This window comes from Hemiscyllium ocellatum, chromosome 16 (assembly GCF_020745735.1).
Source record: "Hemiscyllium ocellatum isolate sHemOce1 chromosome 16, sHemOce1.pat.X.cur, whole genome shotgun sequence".
Lineage (NCBI taxonomy): Eukaryota > Metazoa > Chordata > Chondrichthyes > Orectolobiformes > Hemiscylliidae > Hemiscyllium > Hemiscyllium ocellatum.
This window is the reverse complement of record NC_083416.1, coordinates 17,506,069-17,529,932: the sequence shown is the minus strand read 5'-3', so window position 1 is coordinate 17,529,932 and position 23,864 is coordinate 17,506,069. Positions and strand designations below refer to the sequence as shown.

The window sequence follows — 23,864 nt, the reverse complement described above, 5'->3', positions numbered from 1 at the left end:
CAGTTTCCTCATTTCCCCTCCCCCCACCTTGTCTCAGTCGGTTCCCTCAACTCAGCACCGCCCTCCTAACCTGCAATCTTCTTCTTGACCTCCCCGCCCCCACCCCACTCCGGCCTATCACCCTCACCTTGACCTCCTTCCACCTATCACATCTCTATCGCCCCTCCCCCAAGTCCCTCCTCCCTACCTTTTATCTTAGCCTGCTTGGCACACTCTCCTCATTCTTGATGAAGGGCTTATGCCCGAAACGTCGAATTTCCTGTTCCTTGGATGCTGCCTAACCTGCTGTGCTTTAACCAGCAACACATTTTCAGCAGTGATGAGAATCCACCAGATAATAGGGTGAGCAGTGATGAGAATCGACCATATAATATGTTGAGCAGTGATATTGAGAGTATTGAGAATCCATCATATAATAGGGTGAGCAGTGATGAGAATCCACTATATAACATGATGAGTAGTGATGAGAATCCATCATTTATCATGGTAAGCAGTGATGAGAATCCACCATATAACATGGTGAGCAGTGGTGAGAATTCACCAGATAATATGGTGAGCAGTGATGAGAATCCATCATATATCATGCTAAGCAGTGATGAGAATCCATCATATAACATGGTGAGCAGTAATGAGAATTCACCAGATAACATGGTGAGCAATGATGAGAATCCATCATCCAATATGTTGAGCAGTGATGAGAATCCATCATATAACAGGGTGAGCAGTCATGGAAGCCACCATATAACATGGTGAGCAGTGATGGGAATCCACCAAATAATATGGTGAGCAGTGATGAGAATCCATCATATAATAGGGTGAGCAATGATGAGAATCCATCATATAATATGGTGAGCAGTGATGAGAATCCACCGTATAACATGGTGAGCAGTGATGAGAATCTATCATATAACATGGTGAGCAATGATGAGATTCCACTATAAAATATGGTGAGCAATGATGAGAATCCATCATATAATAGGGTGAGCAGTGATGAGAATCCACCGTACAACATGGTGAGCAATGATGAAAATCCACAATATAACATGGTGAGCAGTAATGAGAATCCATCATATAATAGGGCGAGCAGTGATGCGAATCCATCATATAACAGTGACAGTGATGAGAATCCACCAGATAATATGGTGACCAGTGATGAGTATCCATCATATAACATGGTGAACAGTGATGAGAATCCACCAGGTAGGATGGTGAGCAGTGATGAGAATCCATCATATAACATAGTGAGCAGTGTTGCAAATTCACCAGATAATATGGTGAGCAGTGATGAGAATCCACCAGATAATATGGTGAGCAGTGATGAGAATCCATCATATAACATGGTGAGCAGTGATGAGAATCCATCATATAACAGTGAGCAGTGATGAGAATTCACCAGATAACATGGTACCAGCAATAGATAACATTTTGTTTTAAAACATGGTGAGCAGGAGTGGAAATTTCAGTGAACACAGAAGAGTTTTTCAGTCATGGCTTTCAGAGAAATACTAATAGATCATAATATTATGATGCCAGTGAGTCTTGATACTTGACCCTTGGACACACGGAGAGAGGGAAAGCGATAGAGAGAGAGAGGAAGAGGGAGAAAGAGAATCTGGTGTCTATCTGTCTTCATGTTTAGCTATGTTTACACAAATCATTGTTCTAGTAACACTACATCAGCTGTCTCTCAGCTCAAATCATTTTAATTCCTCTTCAGTTGCTTTACTCTTACCAATTAGTGAATGCAACGTTGCACCAATTACTTCTATTGTAAGCAACTGTGCTTTCTTGACAGGTTTCATTTCAAACAACAGGGTGATATTGACAAGCTTCAGTTCTGTTACAAGGTGACTGATCACAAATTTGCTTTGTCAGACCAATGTCACTGGATGCACCACTGTCTGCCTTCAGAGTTGTCCTCTTGTTGGGATCATTTCCCTCTTCTATCAGACACTCACATAGTGGCTGATGTCCCCTATCAACACCCAGGCACTCACTTCAAATAATTCATCAGCCAATGCAAGATCCTAGCTTTTGCCCAATGGCTCGCATGATCAGATGTCTTACAGCATGAATGTGAGTTGAGGATATTGGTGTACATCTACTGAGTCTTGGCCAGATTAAAGACCGGAGAGTGCACCTACTAAAGGTGCATAGAGACCACTATTATTACAGATATTGCTCATGAACACAAATGGTTTCTATAAACAAACAAATCATAAATTGACTCTCTCACTAGCCACCAATTTACCAGTCCTCTCACCATATCTTCAATCATATGCTATTTCTCTTTAATACTGTGCCCTTATTGATGGGCCTTTAGCTGATCCATCTTTTTCACTTCATTTTGGAAGTTTACAATAGGGAATAAACTTGGGGAGGGGTGATGGTCAATAAGAAATTTGTTTCTTAAAGGATTAATGCTGAGGAATGTATTAAGCTTCACCCAATAGGATGGTATCATAAAGGTTTAGGTGTCAAGAACAGCTCTGGGTTTTGGAAAAGACAAGAGTTTCCGTCCAGGTCTCCTCACAGCAGATTGCTTGCTGGACAGAACTGGCTGCACTCCTAATCTAAACCAGCAGGTGGTGGTACAGGACCACACTCAGCTCCAAGAAACAGCAGGTGATATTCACCAATGAAGAGCTCTGTCCCAATGTTATCCACCAGAAATCCTGTTGCTAAGTGTCGCAGCATTTGCCATAAGTTGAGTGAGGGAAAAGGTCGACCATAGTTCCTCCCCGAAACCACAATCCAGGGACCCTCACTATCCCAACATGCCCTGCAGAGAGAGTCCAAGTGAGAATTTCAAGTATCAATGCAGTCGATACCATGTGGTACGCACTCTCCACTGCAGCAACCTCCTCCTGCTCCACCCGCTCTGATCCCCTTTTTGTCTCTGGATCCCCTGTCTCTGTCTTCTTCTCCCTCCTACATGTCACCTTTCCCTGCCATAGAAACAAAGCAGCAGGAGGAGGCCAGTCAGCGCCTCTGACTATTCCACCATCTAAATCATGACCCTCTGCTCTCCCTCACTCTCATGCGTTTCTGACATGAACAAGTCTTCAGTTTCAGATTCCTATTAAGTTACAGCATCTCTGCAGAGCCATTCAGTATCTTGCACAATAGATACAGACTCATCTTAAGGATGTTCAAGAGTAGCACCTCTGATAGTACAGTACACACCCAGTGCCACAGTCAACATATGGAGACTGTTTTGCTCTCAGCAATGCAAAAAAAATCATCGGCAACAAGAACTGGTAGAGATCCAGCTTTAATGGTAAACTGGCACTGTTATTTATGCCTCTGAGTTTGCTATTATTTCTGCCTCAGTGAGCCAGGACAATACTAGCTTGTGCGAGAATCAGCAAAATAACCTGAAATAATCAAAGTCTTTCAGACATATTCTCTGTTCATCAAAGGAAGAGATATTAACATTGGCTAATGGAACACTCGATAATTCAGGATCCCACTGCCCATCAGACTTGCAGGACAGGTATGGCACAGGGTGAGTTATAAAGTTTCCTCTACTCTTTTAAACTGAAAATAAAACTTCCTGTACACTATCTCTAGCAAACACTCCTGGGAAAGGTACAAGACGGAATAAAGCTCCCTCTCCACTGTCCCCATCAACCACTCCCAGGACAGGGATAGCGCGGGGTTAGATACAGAGTAAAGCACCCTCAACTGTTTTAAACTGAAAATAAAGTTCTCTCTCTACTGTCTTCATCAAACACTCCCAGGACAGGTACAACAGGGTTTTCCAGCATTGAGAAAGGTTATTTTTGGAGGGAGTGCCTGAGTGAAAAGGAACTCATTTCATGTTGGAAATTTGGCCCAGTGGAGAGGGAACCATGGGTTTCATAGGTACCCTGAACCCGAAAAGAGAGGGTGTGGGGTTGGGAATCCTCAGAGTGTCACGTTTCAATTTGAAAATATATTTTGGGATGTATGCCAAGGAAAGTGACTGATTCTGAGAGTTGAACAAAGTCATGGTTAGTAAAACAATCCATCCGAAGGGGATAAAAGACAGGCAGAGAATTGGAGAGAAGGTGAAATCTCCAGGGAGTAAATGGCCCAGGGGTAAATTCGGCTCTGATACTGAATGGAAAGTGGAGATATTACACGCCAATAGGAAGGGAGCTAGTCTGGCTGTTTAGAATTTGGGTTAAATGTGCACAGAATCTAAGCAAAGGTTCCTTATTTTATTGGACATAATAAAAAAATGTGGCACAGCCGATAAGTCATTCTGTAGCTGGTTTACAATTCTCATTTTGTCAGATTAGTTGTGCTTATTTCATTCACCATATTAGTTTTGTGCTCTGATGTGTTTTTACAAGTCTGTCTGACCTGGCTCCAGGGCCTTGTGCAGCCTAGTTCTTTGAATTAATTGTGTTGCTGCTTGCCTAATCTGTACTGTACAGAGTAAAGTGTTCTCTCCAGTGAGTAAATTAATGTGATGAGCACCAATAAACACTTTCAGCATTCACTTCATCATTGAGCTTCTCCAGAGGATGCTGGATTGACCAGCAATGCTCAGCCTTAAATCCTCAGTATGTATGAGTTGGTCATCTCAGGTGGGGTGTGACCAGAGACTTACAATCAGTCTCAGTGTCCCAGATTAGAATGGGAAAAGTCAACCATGTTTCCCATTCCTCAGAAATCAGAAACTGAGAATTCTGCAGCAAGTAACTCACCACTTGGCTCCCTATCACCTACGAGAGACAACTCTGCAGTGTGATGGAATGCCCCTCACATGTCAGCCCCAACAACAGTCAAGCAGCTTGACACCATCCAGTTCAAAGTAGTCTCCTTGATTGGAACCTCATCCACAAATATTCACTCCCTTCAACAACAATGCTCAGTAGCAGCAGTGTGTACCATCCACAACATGCACTGCAGAAATTCACCAAGAATCATTCATCAGCACCTTCCAAACCTACAACCACTTCCACCTGGAAGTACAATAGCAACAGTTACTTGGTAGCACCAATACTTCAAGTTCCTAACAGACAATCAATTTTTCAATGTATAATTTCAGTTACATCACACTGCAAATTTTTGCTATAAATTCTGTATTACGATTGAGCCCTCCACAATCACCTGATGAAGGAGCGTCGCTCCGAAAGCTAGTGTGCTTCCAATTAAACCTGTTGGACTATAGCCTGGTGTTGTGTGATTTTTAACTTTGTACGCCCCAATCCAACACCGGCATCTCCAAATCATGGAAATATATCACCATTCTTTTAGTGTCTTTGGGCCAAAATCCTGGAATTCCCTCCCTACTAGCAACCTACAGCACATGAACTGCAGGATTCATGAAGGCAACCCCCTACCACCTTCTCCAGTGCAACTCAGGATGAGCAAAAAAAAAAGCAATGCCCACATCCAATAAATGAATAAAAACATCCAATTGCTCACAGGAAGTCCTGACTTCAGCTGTACACTGAGTGCTCTCTGGTAATCACAATGCAAGGGTAAGAGACTGAATTTGAACTCATATGATTCAGTTGGAAATATTTAATTGAGTTGACTTATTCATTCAGGCAAATAATGCAGACTATCAGCCAGCTTAAACATGTGGAGCATTTGCCTCACAGGGTTATATTGAAATAACATAAAGATGTTGCTTGCAGAATTTGTTTTTGCCAAAGGATAAATCTTTTAGTGACTTATCATGACCTTCAAACTTTGTGGGTCATTATTACTGCTAATCATGTTATGAGAGGACGTGGCCCACCTTAAGCAATGGGAAGCTTACACAACGGGAATTCTGGAACCCAGAACAACATGAATTATATCAGCTCTTGCCTCAACCAGATGGGGAGCCAAGTGTTCTCTGCTGGTATAAGCAAATTCCTGAACTGAGCAAATCATTGCCAAATCCCAGTTTGCTATTCACTCATGGAGTTCTTGCGCAGCCAGTCTGTGCAAGCCTGGTTGTCACAATTCTTCTCCCAAGCAGCCTGCATAGCACGGCTGCCAGTTACTGACTCTGTTGAGTCAGGTTCGTGTGGTGCTATTTAGAGGGTGGAGAATCACTACACCCTGTGATTGTCAAAGGTGGGTGGTTTTCATTTCCATTTTCCTAAAACCCCTCCCCAGCCGAGACATATTCATGGGGTGACGACAGGACTGTCTCCAGCTGTGAGACATCGCTTCCCAACGTGCAACCCCTGTGTGACTGCACAGCCTACCCCGGTGTGAGGTAATTAAATCTTTCCAATGGATCTTCCTCTCACTGTAAGTCCAGATACTGATATCCTGCGAAGGTTGCACAGTCCGGTATGGCTGAAAGAAGAGACGTATGCCAAAACTCTTTTCATGTCAAAAAGATTTAGATTCTTGCGATTCTGTCCTGATGAGTGCAAGACAAAATGTCTCTTCTTTCAGCAATACTCCTCTTTTGCCAAGTAACTAGCTTTTCTTTTATTCGCTCATGTGGTGTGGGTATCAATGGCATTTGTGATCCATCCCTAATTGTCCTTGAACTGAGTGGCTTACTCAGCCATTTCAGGAGACAGTCACAAGTCACATTGTCAGGGATCTGGACTCACAAGTGAGCCAGACCAGGTGAGGAGGGCAGATTTCTTTCCCCAAAGGACTTTAGTTCCATGGGCACTGTCACTGAGAATATCTTCCAATTCCAGATTTTATTAAGTAAATTTAAATTCCCAAGAGCTACTGTGGTGGGGTTTGAAACCAGGTCTCCACAATATTAGCCTGGACCTCTAGATTACTATTCTGGTGATATTGTGGATAAAGATGGGGAGGGATGATAGGTAGGGGTGTAGATTAGTGGTGAAATGGGTGCTAAGGGGAGTGGGTATTGGGAAAGGGATTGTGGGAATGTGTGATAGGGAGGACGTGTTGGAGCATGGATGATGGGGAGAGATTTTAGGGTAGGAGTGTAGATTTAATGGGGAAATGGATGATAAGGGGAGTGGGTGATTGTGCATGGGTAATGGGGAAAGGGGTCGTGGAAAGGAGTAATAGGGAGAAGATGTGGGAACGTGGATAATGGGGAGGAACTGCTAGGGAAGAAGTCTTCAGGAAGGGGTGATGGTGACAAGATGATGGTGAGACGATGATGGAGGGATACATGATGGGGGAGATATTGATGAGGAAGGATTGATGGTGAAAGGTTTATGGTGAGGGGATGATGGATCTTTTGCAATGAGCAGCAAAGTAAATTTCAGAACATTTATATTGATTCCACTGACTCACTTTCCTGCTGCCTCATACTGCATTCCCTCAGTGCACCACTCTCCCACTAATTCTGTGTGTTGGTCTCTCCCCATTACCTCCCACCCTGCCAACTCATTTGGTGCTCAGTGAGTGAGGAGTTGAACACCCTCTTAGTCTTAGAGGCTGTGGAATGTCTTTGAACAAAGCCGGATTGAGCAATAGCATGGCTATCCAGCAAAAATGGTCATTAGAAATGGGAACTCTGGTGGGTTTACTCCCCTCGAAACCCAGGGTCACTGATGCCATCCAATTTTGTTTATTTCCTAAATATTTTCCCCTCTCTGCTCTGTTTGTAGGATTACAACAATGACTTGAACCATTTCAGAAAATTTCCTCAGAGGTCTGTTAGGCAACATCTTGGATCTCAACAGTCCTGAAAGAGTTGCATGATATGGTCAATGACTGAGTTTGAAGGTCTCGGCATGTGTGATGGGATTTATTGGATTAGTGGATTAGACACAATTGCTTTTGGGACCCGATCCATTGCCAGGACAGATGACATAAGCTTCAACTGTGGAGTGGGAGGATGTTTATTCACAAATACGCTGATATCCTTAACAGGTCCTGAGGAAATCCATTAAGTAGGAGCAGTGGCAAGTAAAAACATTTATACTGGTTGAGAGGCAGGGGGTATTCTGAGAGTGGGTCTGCAGTTAACATGGTGTACATAGCACTGACATATAATGATAGAAGTGAAAGATTTTACAACTACTAAATCCTTCAGACATTAGTGAGGACTCAGTTCATAGTAATTACAGTTGGGGGTAGTGGGGGTGGAGGATAGCTGTTGGAGAATAATATTTGTTTAACTAAACAAAGATTGGTTAAATTCCAGTTGGTGTCACCACTTTAATTCTTGTTTAAACAAATACTTAATCTCTTTTAAAGTTTCCAGATAATTACTTCCACTGTTAACAGATCACAACCAAGGAATCTCTTCAGTGTAAAACGCAAGGAAATTTTCCATTTTTAGTCTAATCAAGTTCCAGTGTGTATATGTGTGCGTATGTGTGTGTGTGAATGTGTGTGTGTGTGTGTGTATGTGTTTGTGAGACTGTGATTGTGAGTGTGTGTGCGATTGTGGGTGCATGTGTACGTGTTTGAAAGACAGAGAGTGCAGGAGGGATTTGGCAGGCAGACACAACTTCGTAACAGAGAAAAAAACTTCCGATAAACTGGACAGACTCTCCAACTTGCAGAGTCCCCAGTCAGCAGCTCCCAGCTTCTCTCAGCCTATCCCTGAGGATTAGTATCTGTTTTGTGCTGACTACCCTTGGGATCACAGTCAGGGGTGAATGATTTCTTGACACAGCTGTCACTTCGCCATCAGAATGGCCTTAAAACTTGTGTTAAAGTGACATTTTAAAGCTTCTTTCTTTCAACTATTTGATCTCACCCTTTCAATGTACGTGGGTAGTGATTGTTTATACAGCATTATTTTAATCTATATTTTTGCCTTATTCACCAACTTCTGTTTTTTTATTTTAAAGAATGCAGATATCTCCAGTTTGGCTCACTAGATTTGTTGAATGTTGATTCTGAAATCCCAGCCTGGCAATGAATTCCGTGCTGCCCGCTGTAGTGATACTCCTTTTGGCCCAGGTGGTACAGACTCTTCCCAGCCTTTACCACAGGGGCTGGCTACGGCTGCTGCAAGAAGGAGACGGCTGTGGAGTGTGCCAGCAAGATCTATGCCCCGAGCCCCATGGGTGTGCTGCAGGCACAGTACTGGATGTATGTGACTGCTGCCTGGAGTGTGGAAACGCCGAGGGGCAAATCTGCGACCTCGATAACACCAACCACTTCTATGGGCGGTGTGGACAGGACCTGGATTGTCTTCTTGATATTAGCGGTGCCTCATTTGGAGAGATCCTGGAACCCCAGTGCACCTGCCGATCCCAGGAAAGCGTTTGTGGATCTGACGGAAAGACCTACAGCAACATCTGCAGCTTCAAGGAAGTGTCTTATAGGAACAGAGAAAGCACTCTCAGCCTGGCACACATGGGACCCTGTGAGACAGGTAACCAATTTATACTTTCTGTATCTGTAATGCTTGCCATCCTTTAGTAGTGAGATTTTCAGCATCGTTTACATCTGCACTGAAAACAAAGAATGCTGGAGATCACAGTGGGTTAGGGAGCATCCATGGAGAGAAAGCAAGCTAACGTCTAGGTGACTCTTCATCAGAGTTGATGTGAAGTGTGGAGGGGGCAGCATTCATGGAATGGTGGTGGGGGGATGGTTGTGCGGGGAGGTGTTGGAGTGCTGAGGGAGAACGGTTGTTGATCGTTCAGATTAAGTGATCAGAACTTGGCGGCAGGTGGCACAGTGGACGGCACGGTGGCATTAGTGGGCGGCACGGTGGCACAGTGGTTAGCACTGCTGCCTCACAGCGCCTGAGACCCGGGTTCAATGCCCGATTCAGGCGACTGACTGTGTGGAGTTTGCACATTCTCCCCGTGTCTGCGTGGGTTTCCTCCGGGTGCTCCGGTTTCCCCCCACAGTCCAAAGATGTGCGGGTCAGATGAATTGGCCATGCTAAATTGCCCGTAGTGTTAGGTAAGGGGTAAATGTAGGGGTATGGGTGGGTTGCGCTTCAGCGGGTCGGTGTGGACGTGTTGGGCCGAAGGGCCTGTTTCCACACTGTAGTAATCTAATCTAAAAAAACGTGAGAATGGCAAAGAAATGGCGTGACTAACAGCCAGACTGGGAAAAATAGGCAGTCCCACTGGAGTGGCAGGAGGGGAGAGAGGACATGGTGACAGAGAATGTCGCAAGTAAAGCTAAAAGAAAGGGAAGGAATGACAGTGGGTTCACATTCTGAAAGTGTTGAACTCAATATTGAGCCTAGAAAGTTGAAAAGAGCCTAGTCTGCACATGAGATGTTGTTCTTCCAGTTTTTCCTGTGATTTGCTGGAGCATTGCAGCAAGGCAATGTCAGACAAGTGGGCATGCGAGCAGGACATCTGCATTCAGTGTATGTAGAACAATGCTGCCATACACTGATATCGACATCCTTTGCGGGACTTCGCTCAATATGCCTGTCATCTATTCCAGACACAGGAATTGGCACATACCTCAGTAAGTTAATTACATTCTAAAAATTATTTAATCTGAATTTATCAATGCACTTTTGTGGGTCATATTGTAAAACTGAGTAAAAAGCATATTACAGAGAGGGCATGACTTAACAATCATTACAAAATCTAGATGAGGCACTGGGTGAAAAAGACAGCACTCCGTGTTACGATTTGCTGGGTGTAATTGAGGGCACTGTGTGTTACAAATCCTAGGTGTAATGGAGAGCACTGTATGTTGTAGCTCACTGTATGCAATAGAGGGCATAGTGTATTACACCTCATTGGTTGTAACAGAGAACAGTTTTATAGCTCACTGGATATAATAAACAGAATGATGTGTAATAGCTTGATAGGTACAGTAAAGATGACTATGTATTCCCACTCACTGAGTGTAATTGATGATACTGTATATTGCAGCTCATATGATATAGTAGCCAGCACAATGTATTACAGTTTGCTGAGTATAGTAGAGAGAACAGTGTATTACAGCTCAGTGAGTATAATGGAGAGCATTGTCTATTCTATATGCAATCGAGAGCATGTATATTACAGTAAGTAGATGTAGTTGAGAGTACTGATCATTACAGCTTACTGGTTGTAATTGAGAGCATGGAGTATTATAGTTTATTGAGTATAATAGAGTGCGCTATGTCCTACAGCTCACTGGTGGAATAAAGGCCATTCTTTATTACAGTGCACTGATGGAATAGTACTGTGTGTTATGGTTTACTGGATGTAATAGACCATAATACCATAGGAAATAGGAACAGGAATAGGTCTTTCGGCCCCTTGACCTTGCTCCACCGTTCAATAGAATCATTTCCGATTGGACATTCCTGCCTTTTCACCATTACTCTTTATTCCTTGACTGATCAAGAATCTAGATCAGACTTAAATATATACAAGGACTCTTCCCTAACTCCCCTCCCCCCAACAGTTCTCTGTGGCGAAGAGTTCCAAAGACTCTGAAAGAAGAAATTCCTCCTCATCTCAGTCTTAAATTGACACCCTTTATTCTGAGAAATGGCCTCTGGCACTACATACTCCGATGAGGGGAAGCATTCTCTCAGTATTTATCCTGTCGATCCCCTTGATTCTGTGTGTTTCAATTAGATCACTTTCACTCTTTTAAATTCCAATGAATAGAGTCCCAAACTGTTTAGCCTTTGCTCATAAAACAATCCTTCCGTACCAACGATCATCCTAGTGAACCTTCTCTGAACTGACTCTGATTAAATCTTTTCTTAAATAAGGGAAAGAAAACTGCTTACAGTATTCCAGATGTGATCTCACTAGCACATTGTATAGATACGATAAGATTTCCCTATCTTTTTATACTCCAATCCCCTTGAAATAAGAGCCAACATTCTCTTAGCATTCCTGATTACCCGTTGCACCAGTATTCCTAGCTTTCATGCACAGGATTCAACACTCCCAAGCCTTATTCTGTAAGTAGACAGCCCCATGTATTACTACTTAATGAGTGTAATAGTGAATATTTTGTATTACAGTTTGCAGAATGCAATATAGAGCAGTGTGCATTGTAATTCACTATGTGTAGTTGAGAGCACTGTTTATTACAACTCAATGTCTGTCATAGATACCATACGGTATTAAAGCTCACTGGGTGCATTAGAAAGCATTGCATGTGAAATATAGAACATAGAACAGTACAGCACAGATCAGGCCCTTCAGCCCACGATGTATGCACCCTCAAATTTCTGTGACCATATGCATGTCCAGTAGTCTCTTAAATGTCCCCAATGACCTTGCTTCCACAACTGCTGCTGGCAACGTATTCCATGCTCTCACAACTCTGTGTAAAGAACTCGCCTCTGACATCCCCTCTGTACTTTCCTCCAACCAGCTTAAAACTATGACCCCTCGTGTTAGTCATTTCTGCCCTGTCCATGTGTATTACAAATTCCTGGGAGTAATTGACCGGATCTTTTTATTTTTGTGATTTTTTTAATTGTGGACTGAAATGAGAAAAAAATTGTTTTGAAACAGGGATTGCAAGGGTTGAATGCAAGTCAATGTGACACTGTTTGCACTGCTGTGGGTTACTTCAACAATTATAGACAAACTAGAGCTGAAAGGTTGTGTACAAGTGGAGATTTAGTTCACAACAAGTAGCTGATTGGATTGTCAGTTACCAATAACAAAGTCTTTTGCTTGTTAAAAATTATATGATTGATTCTCAAGCAGCTGAACAATCTAGGGCCATTAGCAAGATACAGAGAAACCCTTGGACTGAAACCATCCCAGTAATTCTCTCCTTGTTCTCAACAAAAAAAAATCACTTTAAAATCCTAAAGCATATGAGGTTGTACTTCCTTCAGCTGTTCCTGTAAGTTGTGAATTTTAATTCATAAGCCAGTTGCCTATTATGAGATAACCAGCTACCTGTGCCTTTTGCAAATTGGTGAAAGCATTTAAAGAAGTACAACCGAGAAGCAGCATTCTAATCAGTTTGAGAATCATCTCAGTAAACCTTGTGAAGAGGAACCACTTTTCCCTCTGTCAATAACCCATGTGCATTGTGTGTGTGTGTGTGTGTGTGTGAGATATATAATATTATATATAATATATGGTAGTAGACTTTTAATTAGTAAAGTTACATGCTGACAGTTAATAACTGTATACCTGTAGCTGGAGTCTAATTCTTGTAATAAGTAGTAATATTTTGTGTCTAATTCTTGTAAAAAGCTGTAATACTTTGTTTAATACAGAAAATTGATTCAGATTTTCTGTCAACCCGAGTCTGAAAGCCTAGTAATCAAGGGGAGTTGTATACATGTTTTTATTACATTCAAGGAGGACCAGAAGGCCAAAGTGTTCAAACAATGGCAAGAGCTTTATTAAGGGTGGTCTTCCATTTGCAGGCAGCAAAATTAGACTGAGCATTTCCCTCCAAAATGGCTGATCACATGATCAGACTGTAATATCAGACCTAAATAACCAACAGTTTTAAAGCCTTTAACTTTTTTGAGACTCCAGGAATTGTGGGGCTTAATTTCTAGTGAGTTTTAACAACATCTCGGGACTGTTGTCTGGGATAGCTTAATCAGAAATAGAGGCAAAGAGGATTTAGATGCGGTATAGGTAAATAATACAGGTGAAGGAAAACACCAGATTCTGCATTTAAGACACGGCACTCAAAAAGGCAAAGCTTTTCCTGCAAATAACTTCCAAATAAAGCTGTTGGACTGTAACCTGGTGTTGTGTGATTTTTAACTTCCTGCTGGTGGCAGAGTTGCCCCTGACAATCTTCAGGGAATTTTCAAATACCAAGCTGATTGACTAGGCAGGTAACTAGAGGTAGCATGGCCTGGCAGAGTTAAGAAGGCAGAAATATTTGAGGTATTAGTATGGCACTTTAGTTTAGAGGAAATATAAGGCCGCCAAGGCATTCTGGGTAGTGAATCATTAGAATTGGGTGATATTCAGTTACAGTTAAAGCAGCTTAGGCATGAGGAGACAATAAAGAAAGTACAGATGGCAGAAAAGGGACAATAAAAGAGTACAACAGGCAAAGAAAGATGCAGAAAAAGATAGTAAATGGGAAACAGAATCAAAAAGAAGGGGAAGGAGAAAACCAGAATTGGATGTGCAAGAGAGAGGAAGAAAGGGAACATGCTCAAAACAATGCTGTTGAACCAGGAGGTGTCAGATTCTGGTGGGGGAGAAAATCTAACTTATAATTTGAGGTCGAGCAAGAAATGTTTAAGTTTGCGCAGGCTATGCCAACATTTGAAGAAAAGGATGTGGATGCATACTTAATGTCATTTAAGAAAACCCTGAGAGACAGGGTTTATGATTACTTGGAAAACCATAGTTTGATTAGAGACAGTCAGCGTGGCTTTGTGAGGGGCAGGTCATGTCTCACAAGTCTGATTGAATTCTTTGAGGGTGTGACAAAACACATTGATGAAGGTAGAGCAGTGGATGTAGTGTACATGGACAATTGAATTGGGCAAAAGAGGACTGGATATTGCTCATGCAGAGTAAGTTGACAGTAAAGCACAGGAAATCTATGCTTCATTGTCAGAGGAGGTCTTGTGTGATTATGATAGTGTAAATAAACCTATGTTGACTTTATAAATACGATAGTGCCTGAGGCATAAAGGCAAAGGAACCAGAATTTAAGGAAACGGCTAGGCAACCAATACTGAATTCAAAAGGGTTAAGCAAAGTAATTTTGACAAATGGATTTCAGCATTAGCAGCTGAAGCCATGCATTCTTTGAGAGGTTAGTCTCTTAAAGAAACTTAGAAACTCACTACTGTTTAGAATAAGAACTCCTGTTGGGGACCAATGAGTTGCAACTGGCAAATAGGCAGCACCAATGAGCTGTCACCCTCATAAATTCAAAGGGATAAAAAATCGGAAAATGAAAGGAAAGCAAATAGCCATAGGAAAGAAATGGAGAGCGAGGAGTGTCCCAAGGTCAAGAAGGAAAGCAATGAGAGAAGTGAAAATTGGAAACCAAGGCAGCAACAGAGATACTGAGGAGTATATTCGGAGGCAGATTTTGGAAAGTTGCAGAAGTAACAGGGTTGTTGTCATGGGTGACTTCAACTTCCCTAATATTGATCGGAATCTCCTTAGTTCAAATAGTTTGGATAAGCAGTTTTTGTCAGGTGTGTCCAGAAAGGATTCCCGACTCAATATGTAGATAGGTCAACTAGAAGGGAGGCCATATTGGATTTGGTGCTTGGCAACGAACCAGGTCAGATATCAGATCTCTTGGTGGGAGAGGATTTCAGTGATAATAATCACAATTCCCTGACCTTCACTATTCTCATGGAATACTTGGAAAACCAAAGCCATTCTCTGTGTAAAACCACCATTCTCTGTGTAAAGAACCAACATCTGACATCTCTCCTAAACCTTCCTCCAATCACGGTATGGGAAAGTATTGAATTGGGACAGGGGAATTATAATGCTATGAGGCAAGAACTGGGATGCCTAAATTGGAAACAGATGTTCTCAGGGAAATGCATGACAGAAATGTGGAGGTTTAGGGAGCACTTGCTGATAGTGCTAGAGAGGTTTGTCCCACTGAGGCAAGGAAGGGATGGTAGGTTGAAAGGACCTTAGGTGACAAGGGATGTGAAACATCTAAGTCAACAGGAAGAAGGAAGCTCACGTAAGGTTGAGGAAGCAAGGATCAGACAGGGCTCTAAAAGGTTACAAGGAAGCCAGGAAGAAACTGAAGAATGGACTTAGGAGAGCTAGTAGTGGGCATGAAAAAGCTTTGGTGAGTAGGATTAAAGAAAATCCTAAGGCATTTGACACTTATGTGAGGTACAAAAGAATGGCCTGAGTAAGGGTATGGCCAATCAGGGATAGTGGAGGGAACTTGTACCAAGAGTTGGAGGAGGTAGGGGAGGTCCTCAATGAATACTTTGCTTCAGTATTCACTACTGAGAGGGACCTTGATGTTTGTGAGGACAACGTGAAATAGGCTGATATGCTCAAATAGGTTGATGTTAAGAAGAAGGATGTGCTGGAAATTTTGAAAAAAGCTAAGAATACATAAGACCCCTGGGGTAGACCAGATATACACAAAGTCTCTACAGGAAGCGAGGGAAGAGGTTGCTTCACCTTTGGCGATGACCTTTGCATCCTCACTGTTCACTGGAGTAGTACCAGATAATTGGAGGGTGGCAAATGTTATCCACTTGTTCAAGAAAGGGAATAGGGATAGTCCTGGGAATATTGGAACACTCAGTCTTACGTCTGTGGTGGGCAAATTATTGGAGAGGATTCTGAGAGACAGGGTTTATGATTACTTGGAAAACCAAAGCTTGATTAGAGACAGTCAGCATGGCTTTGAGAGGGGCAGGTCATGCCTCATAAGCCTTATTAAATTTTTTGAGGATGTGACAAAACACATTGATGAAGGTACAGCAGTGGATGTAGTGTACATGGATTTTAGCAGGTATTTGATAAAGTTCCCCATGGTAAATTCAAAATTTGAGAGAGCAGGGCTTTTCTCATTGGTGTGAAGAAGGATGAGAGATGACTTGACAGAGATGTACGGGATGATGAGAAAAATAGAGTGAATAGTGGAAATGGTTATCACAAGGGGCATCTTTGTAAGGTGATTGGAGGAAGGAATAGGAGAGATGTCAGATGTTGGTTCTTTACACAGAGAATGGTGGTTTTACACAGAGAATGGCTTTGGTTTTCCAAGTAATCATAAACTCTGTCTCTCAGAATGAGGTGGTAGTGGAGTCAGATACATTAGGGACATTTAAGTGACTCTTGGACTGGCACCTGGATGATAGTAAAATTAAGGATGTGTTAATTAGTTTGATCTTACAGTAGGATAAAGGTAGGCACAATATCGAGTTAAAATTGTGAATAGCACAGGAAATTCACATGGTAGGGCAATACAGGAATACATCTTCGAGTAAAAAGTGAGGTCTGCAGATGCTGGAGATCAGAGCTGAAAATGTGTTGCTGGTTAAAGCACAGCAGGTTAGGCAGCATCCAAGGAACAGGAAATTCGACGTTTCGGGCCAGAGCCCTTCATCAGGAATTCCTGATGAAGGGTTCTGGCCCGAAACGTCGAATTTCCTGTTCCTTGGATGCTGCCTGACCTGCTGTGCTTTAACCAGCAACACATTTTCAGCTCTGATCTCCAGCATCTGCAGACCTCACTTTTTACTCAAAGATTTTAACCTACTGCGAATCCTCTTGCAAGGATGCCTTCCTTGAAGAAGCTCTCTTCCTCCCTCTCATTCCTGATGAAGGGCTCTGGCCCGAAACATCGAATTTCCTGTTCCTTGGATGCTGCCTAACCTGCTGTGCTTTAACCAGCAACACATTTTCAATACAGGAATACAGAAAACAAAGGCGTAAATAAGTAACTTACATGACCAGCACTTTATAGATACATAGTGCAGTTCCATAAAACATGTCATACATCATGTGGTATGAAAACCTCGACATGTAATCAGACCAGCGCCCAAATCCGTTTTCAAAGAACCATTTAGTTGAGGAATAGTGGATTGTTTTAGGCCATTACTAAAAATTAAAGCAGGATATCAGTACACTCTAGGAGAAAGTGAGAACTACAGATGCTGGAGGGTCATAGTTGAAAAGTGTGGCGCTGGAAAAGCACAGCAGGTCAGGCAGCATCTGAGGAGCAGGAGAGTTGATTCTTTCAGACAAATGCCCTTCATTAGGAATGTGGAGGGGGAAGGGCGATGAGAGATAAATAGAGGGATGGGGTGGGGCTGAGGGAAAGGTAGGTGAGAAGGCGATGGTGATTGCAGGCAGGGAGGTGATTGTGATAGGGTGGAGCGGATAGGTGGGAACGAAGATGGACAGATGGGACAGGTCAAGAAGGGGGTGCTGAGTTGGAGAGTTAATCTGGGATGAGGTGGGGGGAGGGGAGATTTGGAAGCTGGGGAAGTTGATGTTGATGGCATGTGGTTGAAGGGTCCCAAGGTGGAAGATAAGATATTCTTCCTCAAGTAGGTGGGTGACTTTGATTTGGCAGTGGAGGAGGCCAAGGAGGACTAATAAAATTAAACTGCATTTATTTCAATGCAAGAGGCCTAACAGGGAAGGCATGGTTAGGAACATGGGACTGGGATATCATAGCAATGGCAGAAACGTGGTTCAGGAATGGACAGGACTGGCAGCTTAATGTTCCAGGATACAAATGCTACAGATAGGACAGAAAGGGAGGCAAAAGTGGAGGGGAGGTCGTGTTTTTGATAAAGAATAGCATTACAGTTGTACCGAGGGAGGATATTCACGGGAAATACATCCAGGGAAGTTATTTGGGTGGAACTGAGAAATAAGAAAAGGATGATCACCTTATTGGGATTGCATTATAGACCTCCCAATCATCAGAGGGAAATTGAGAAACAATTTGTAAGGAGATCTCAGTTATCTGTAAGAATAATAAGGTGGCTATGGTAGGGGATTTTAACTTTCCAAACATAGACTGAGACTGCCATCATGTTAAGGGTTTAAATGGAAAGGAATTTGTTAAGTGTGTACAAGAAAACATTTTGATTCAGTATGTGGATGTACTTACTAGAGAAGGTGCAAATTTGACCTACTTTTGGGAAATAAGGCAGGGCAGGTGACTGAGGTGTCAGTGGGGGAGCACTTTGCAACCAGCGACCATAATTCTATTAGTTTTAAAACAATGATGGAAAAGGATAGACCAGATCTAAAAGTTGAATTTCTAAATTTGAGGAAGGCTAATTTTGACGGTATTAGGCAAGAACTTTCAAAAGCTGACTGGGGGCAGATGTTCGCAGGTAAAGGGATGGTTGGAAAATGGGAAGCCTTCAGAAATAGAGACAGAATATTCCTGTTAGGGTGAGAGGAAAGGCTGGTAGGTATAGACAATGCTGGATGACTAGAGTACTTGAAGGCCAGGTTAAGAAAAAGACAGAGGCATATGTCAGGTATAGACAGGATAGATCGAGTGAATCCTTCGAAGAGTATAAAGGCAGTAGGAGTATACTTAAGAGGGAAATCAGGAAGACAAAAAGGGGACATGAGATAGCTTTGGCAAATAGGGTTCAGGAGAATCCAAAGGGTTTTTACAAATACATTAAGGACTAAAGGGTAACTAGGGAGAGAATAGGGTCCCATAAAGATTAGCAAGGTAGTCTTTGTGTGGAGTCGCAGGAGATGGGGAGAACTAGATGAGTATTTTGCAAATGTGTTTACTGCAGAGAAGGACATGGATGATATAGAATGTAGGGAAATAGACGATGACATATTGGGAAAAATGTCCATATTACAGAGGAGGAAGTGCTGGATGTCTTGAAATCCATAAAAGTAGATAAATCCCCAGGACCTGATCAGGTGTACCCTAGAACTCTGTGGGAAGCTAGGGAAGTGATTGCTGGGCCCCTTGCTGAGATATTTATTTCAGCGATAGTCACAGGTGAGGTGCCGGAAGATTAGAGATTGGCTAACGTAGTGCCACTATTTAAGAAAGATTGTAAGGATAAGCCAAGGAACTATAGACCGGTGAGCCTCACGTTGTTGGTGGGCAAGTTGTTGGAGGGATTCTTATGGGACACAATGAACATGTATTTGGAAAGGGAAGGACTGATTAGGGATAGTCAACATGGCTTTGTGCGTGGGAAATCATGTATCAAGAACTTGATTGAGTTTTTTGAAGAAGTAACAAAGAGGATTGATAAGGGCAGAGCGGTAGACATAACCTAGATGGACTTCAGTAAGGCATTCGACAAGGATCCCCATGGGAGACTGGTTAGCAAGGTTAGATCTCATGGAACACAGGGAGAACTAGCCATTTGGATACAGAACTGGCTCAAAGGGATAAGACAGAGGATGGTGGTGTATGGTTGCTTCTCAGACTGGAGGCCTGTGACCAATGGAGTGCCACAAGGATCGGTGCTGGGTCCACTACTTTTCATCATTTATACAAATGATTTGGATGTGAGCAGAAGAGGTACAGTTAGTAAACTTGCAGAAGACACCAAAATTGGAGGTGTAGTGGACAGTGGAGAAGGTTACCTCAGATCACAACGGAATCTTGATCAGATGGGCCAATGGGCTGAGCAGTTTAATTTGATGGTGTTTAATACAAGGTGCTGCATTTTGGGAAAGCAATTCTTATCAGGACTTATACACTTAATGGTAAGGTCCTAGGGAGTGTTGTTGAACAAAGAGGCCTTGGAGTGCAGGTTCATAGCTCCTTGAAAGTAGAGTCGCAGGTAGATAGGATAGTAAGGAAGGCATTTGGTATTCTTTCCTTTATTGGTCAGAGTATTGAGTACAGGAGTTGGGAAGTCATGGCTGCAGCTGTACGGGACATTGGTTAAGCCACTTTTGGAATATTGCATGCAATTCTGGTCCCCTTTCTATTAGAAGGATGTTGTGAAATTTGAAAGGGTTCAGAAAAGATTTACAAGAATGTTGCCAGGGTTGGAGGATTTGAGCTATAGGGAGAGGTTGAATAGGCTGGGGCTGTTTTCCCTGGAGCATTGGAGTCTGAGGGGTGACCTTATAGAGGTTTATAAAATCATGAGGGGCATGGATTAGACACCTGGACAAAGTCTGTTCCCTGGGGTGGGGAAGTCCAGAACAAGAGGGCATAGATTTAGGGTGAGAGGGGAAAGATATAAAAGAGACCTAAGGGGCAACTCTTTTATGCAGAGGGTGGTACGTGTATGGAATGAGCTGCCAGGGGAAGTGGTGGAGGCTGGTACAATTGCAACATTTAAAAAGCATCTGGGCCGGGTGCTGGCAAGTGGGATTAGATTATGTTGGGTTATTTGTTGGGAATGAATGAGGTGGACCGAAGGGTCTGTTTCTGTGCTGTAAATCTCTATGACTCTCTGACTTGCATATTCTTGGGGGAGTGGGAGGGGGAGTTGAAATGATCAGCCACAGGCTGGTGGGATTGTTTGGTGTGTGTCCCAGAGATGTTCCTTGAAATGCTCCGTGTATTAGGGTCCTATCTCTCTGATGTAGAGGAGACCCCACCGAGAGCAATGGATGCAGTAGTTGAGGTGGGTGGATGTGCTGGAAAATCTCTGCTGGATGTGGCAAGATCCTTTGGGGCTTGGATGAAGGTGAGGGGGGAGGTGTGGGTGCAGGTTTAACACCTCCTGCAGTGGCAACAGAATGTACTGGGTATAGAGGATGGGCTATTGGGGGAGGAGGGGTGGACATAATATGACAATTTGATTCTGTGAAGCTATTCATTTAACCGTAATTACAACGAGGGTTGTAAGATCATAAGACAGGAATGGAAGTAAGGCCGTTCGGCCCATTGAGTCCACTCTGCCATTCAATCATGGCTGATGGGCATTTCAACTCCACTTACCCGCATTCTCCCTGTAGCCTTTAATTCCTTGTGACAGCAAGAATTTATCAATCTCTGCCTTGAAGACATTTAGAGTCCCGGCCTCCACTGCACTCTGCGACAATGAATTCCACAGGCCCACCACTCTCTGGCTGAAGAAATGTCTCCGCATTTCTGTTCTGAATTTACCCCCTCAAATTCTCAGGCTGTGTCCACGGGTCCTAGTCTCCTTGCCTAACGGAAACAATTTCCTAGCGTCCACCCTTTCCAAGCCATGGAAAATTTCTATTAGATCTCCCCTTAATCTTCTAAACTCCAATGAATACAATCCCAGGATCCTTAGCAATTCCTTGTATGATAGACCTACCATTCCAGGGATCATCCGTGTGAATCTCCACTGGACACACTCCAGTGCCAGTATGTCCTTCCTGAGGTGTGGGGACCAAAACTGGACACAGTACCCCAAATGGGGCCTAACCAGAGCTTTATACAGTCTCAGTAGCACAATGGTGCTTTTATATTCCAACCCTCTTGAGATAAATGACAACATTGCATTCACTTTCTTAATTACGGACTCAACCTGCATGTTTACCTTGAGAGAATCCTCGACTAGCACTCCCAGATCCCTTTGTACTTCAGCTTTACGAATTTTCTCACTAAATTCTCACAAATTTAGAAAGTAGTCCGTGCTTGTATTTTTTTTGCCAAAGTGCAAGACCTCGCATTTGCTCACATTGAATTCCATCAGCTATTTCCTGGACCACTCTCCCAAACTGTCGAGATCCTTCTGCAGCCTCTCCACTTCCTCAGTACTACCTGCCTATCCACCTAACTTTGTATCATCGGCAAACTTCACTAGAATTCCCCCAGTCCTTTCATCCAGATTATTAATATATAACGTGAACAGCTGCGGCTCCAACACTGAACCCTGTGGGACACCGCTTGTCACCGGCTGCCATTCCGAAAAAGAACCTTTTATCCCACACCTCTGCCTCTCAGACAGCCAATCCTCAATCCATACCAGTAGCTCACCTCGAACACCAAGGGCCCTCACCTTGCTCAGCAGCCTCCCATGTGGCATCTTATCAAGGGCCTTTTGGAAGTCTAGATAGACCACATCCACTGGGTTTCCCTGGTCTAACCTACTTGTCACCTCTTCAAAGAATTCCAACAGGATTGTCAGGCACGACCTCCCCTTACTAAATCCATGTTGACTTGTTCTAATCCGACTCTGCTCTTCCAAGAATTTAGAAACCTCATCCTTAATGATGGATTCTAGAATTTTACCAACAACCGAGGTTAGGCAAATTGGCCTATAATTTTCCAGCTTTTGTCTTGATCCTTTCTTGAACAAGGGGGTTACAACAGCGATCTTCCAATCATCTGGGATTTTCCCTGACTCCAGTGACTTTTGAAAGATCTCAACCAATGCCTCCACTATTTCCTCAGCCACCTCCCTCAGAACTCTAGGATGTATCCCATCGGGGCCAAGAAATTTATCAATTTTAAGTCCTTTTAGCTTTTCTAGCACCTTCTCTTTTGTAATGGCAACCATACTCAACTCAGCCCCCTAACTCCCTTTAATTATTGGGATATTACTCATGTCTTCCACTGTGAAGACTAACGCAAAGTACTTGTTAAGTTCTCCTGCTATTTCCTTATCTCCCATCACTAGGCTTCCAGCATCAGTTTGAAGTGGCCCAATGTCTACTTTTGCCTGTCATTTGTTTCTTATGTATTGAAAGAAACTTTTACTATTATTTCTAATATTACTGGCGAGCCTACCTTCATATTTGATCCTCTCCTTCCTTATTTCTCTCTTTGTTATCTTCTGTTGTTTTTTGTAGCCTTCCCAATCTTCTGATTTCCCACTGCTCTTGACCACTTTATAGGATCTCTCTTTTTCTTTAATAGATTTCCTGACTTCCTTTGTCAGCCATGGCTGTCTAATCCCTCCCCAGATAATCTTTCTTTTCTTTGGGATGAACCTCTGTACAGTGTCTTCAATTATACCCACAAACTCCTGCCATTTTTGCTCTACTGTCTTCCCCGCTAGGCTCTGCTTCCAGTCTCTTTTCGACAGTTCCTCTCTCATGCCCTCATAATTACCTTTATTTAACTGTAACACTATTACATCCAATTTCGTCTTCTCTCTTTCAAAATGCAGACAGAACTCTACCATATTATGATCGCTGCTTCCTAAATGTTCCCTTAATTTAAGATTTTTTTATAAAGTCTGGTTCATTACATAGCACTAGGTCCAGAATAGCCTGCTCCCTCGTGGGTTCCATGACAAGCTGTTCCAAAAAGCCATCCTGTAAGCATTCCATAAATTCCCTTTCTTTGGTTCCACTGGCAACATTATTTACCCAGTCCACCTGCACATTGAAGTCCCCCAAGATCAATGTGACCTTGACTTTCTGACATGCCTTCTCTATTTCCCGGTAGATGTTGCGCCCCTGGTCCTGACCACTGTTAGGAGGTCTGTACATAACTCCCGTTATGGTTTTTCTGCCTTTGTGGTTCCTCAATTCCACCCACACAGACTCCACATCATCCGACGCTATGTCATTCAGTGCCATAGATTTAATTTTGTTCTTAACTAACAAGGCAACCCCACCCCCTCTGCCCACCTCCCTGTCTTTTCGATATGTTGAAAATCCTTGGATGTTTAACTGCCAGTCCTGACCCTCCCTGTAACCACGTCTCTGAGA

General features: G+C 43.0%; 1 protein-coding gene across 3 annotated transcripts in view; it reads left to right on the top strand.

Annotated features, from left to right (window-relative positions):
• Positions 1-6,046: 6,046 nt before the first annotated feature.
• The window catches only part of LOC132823155 (kazal-type serine protease inhibitor domain-containing protein 1-like), a 53,565-nt gene continuing 35,747 nt past the window's right edge, over positions 6,047-23,864 (top strand). For 2 of the 3 annotated variants that reach the window (XM_060836730.1, XM_060836728.1), the window contains exons 1-2: positions 8,459-8,653; positions 8,739-9,268. In XM_060836730.1, the coding sequence (XP_060692713.1) occupies positions 8,806-9,268 (463 nt within the window). In that variant the 5' untranslated portion in view covers positions 8,459-8,653; positions 8,739-8,805. Of the gene's footprint in view, positions 6,064-8,458; positions 8,654-8,738; positions 9,269-23,864 lie in introns of those variants that run through there. The other variant, XM_060836729.1, reaches the window with a different exon arrangement.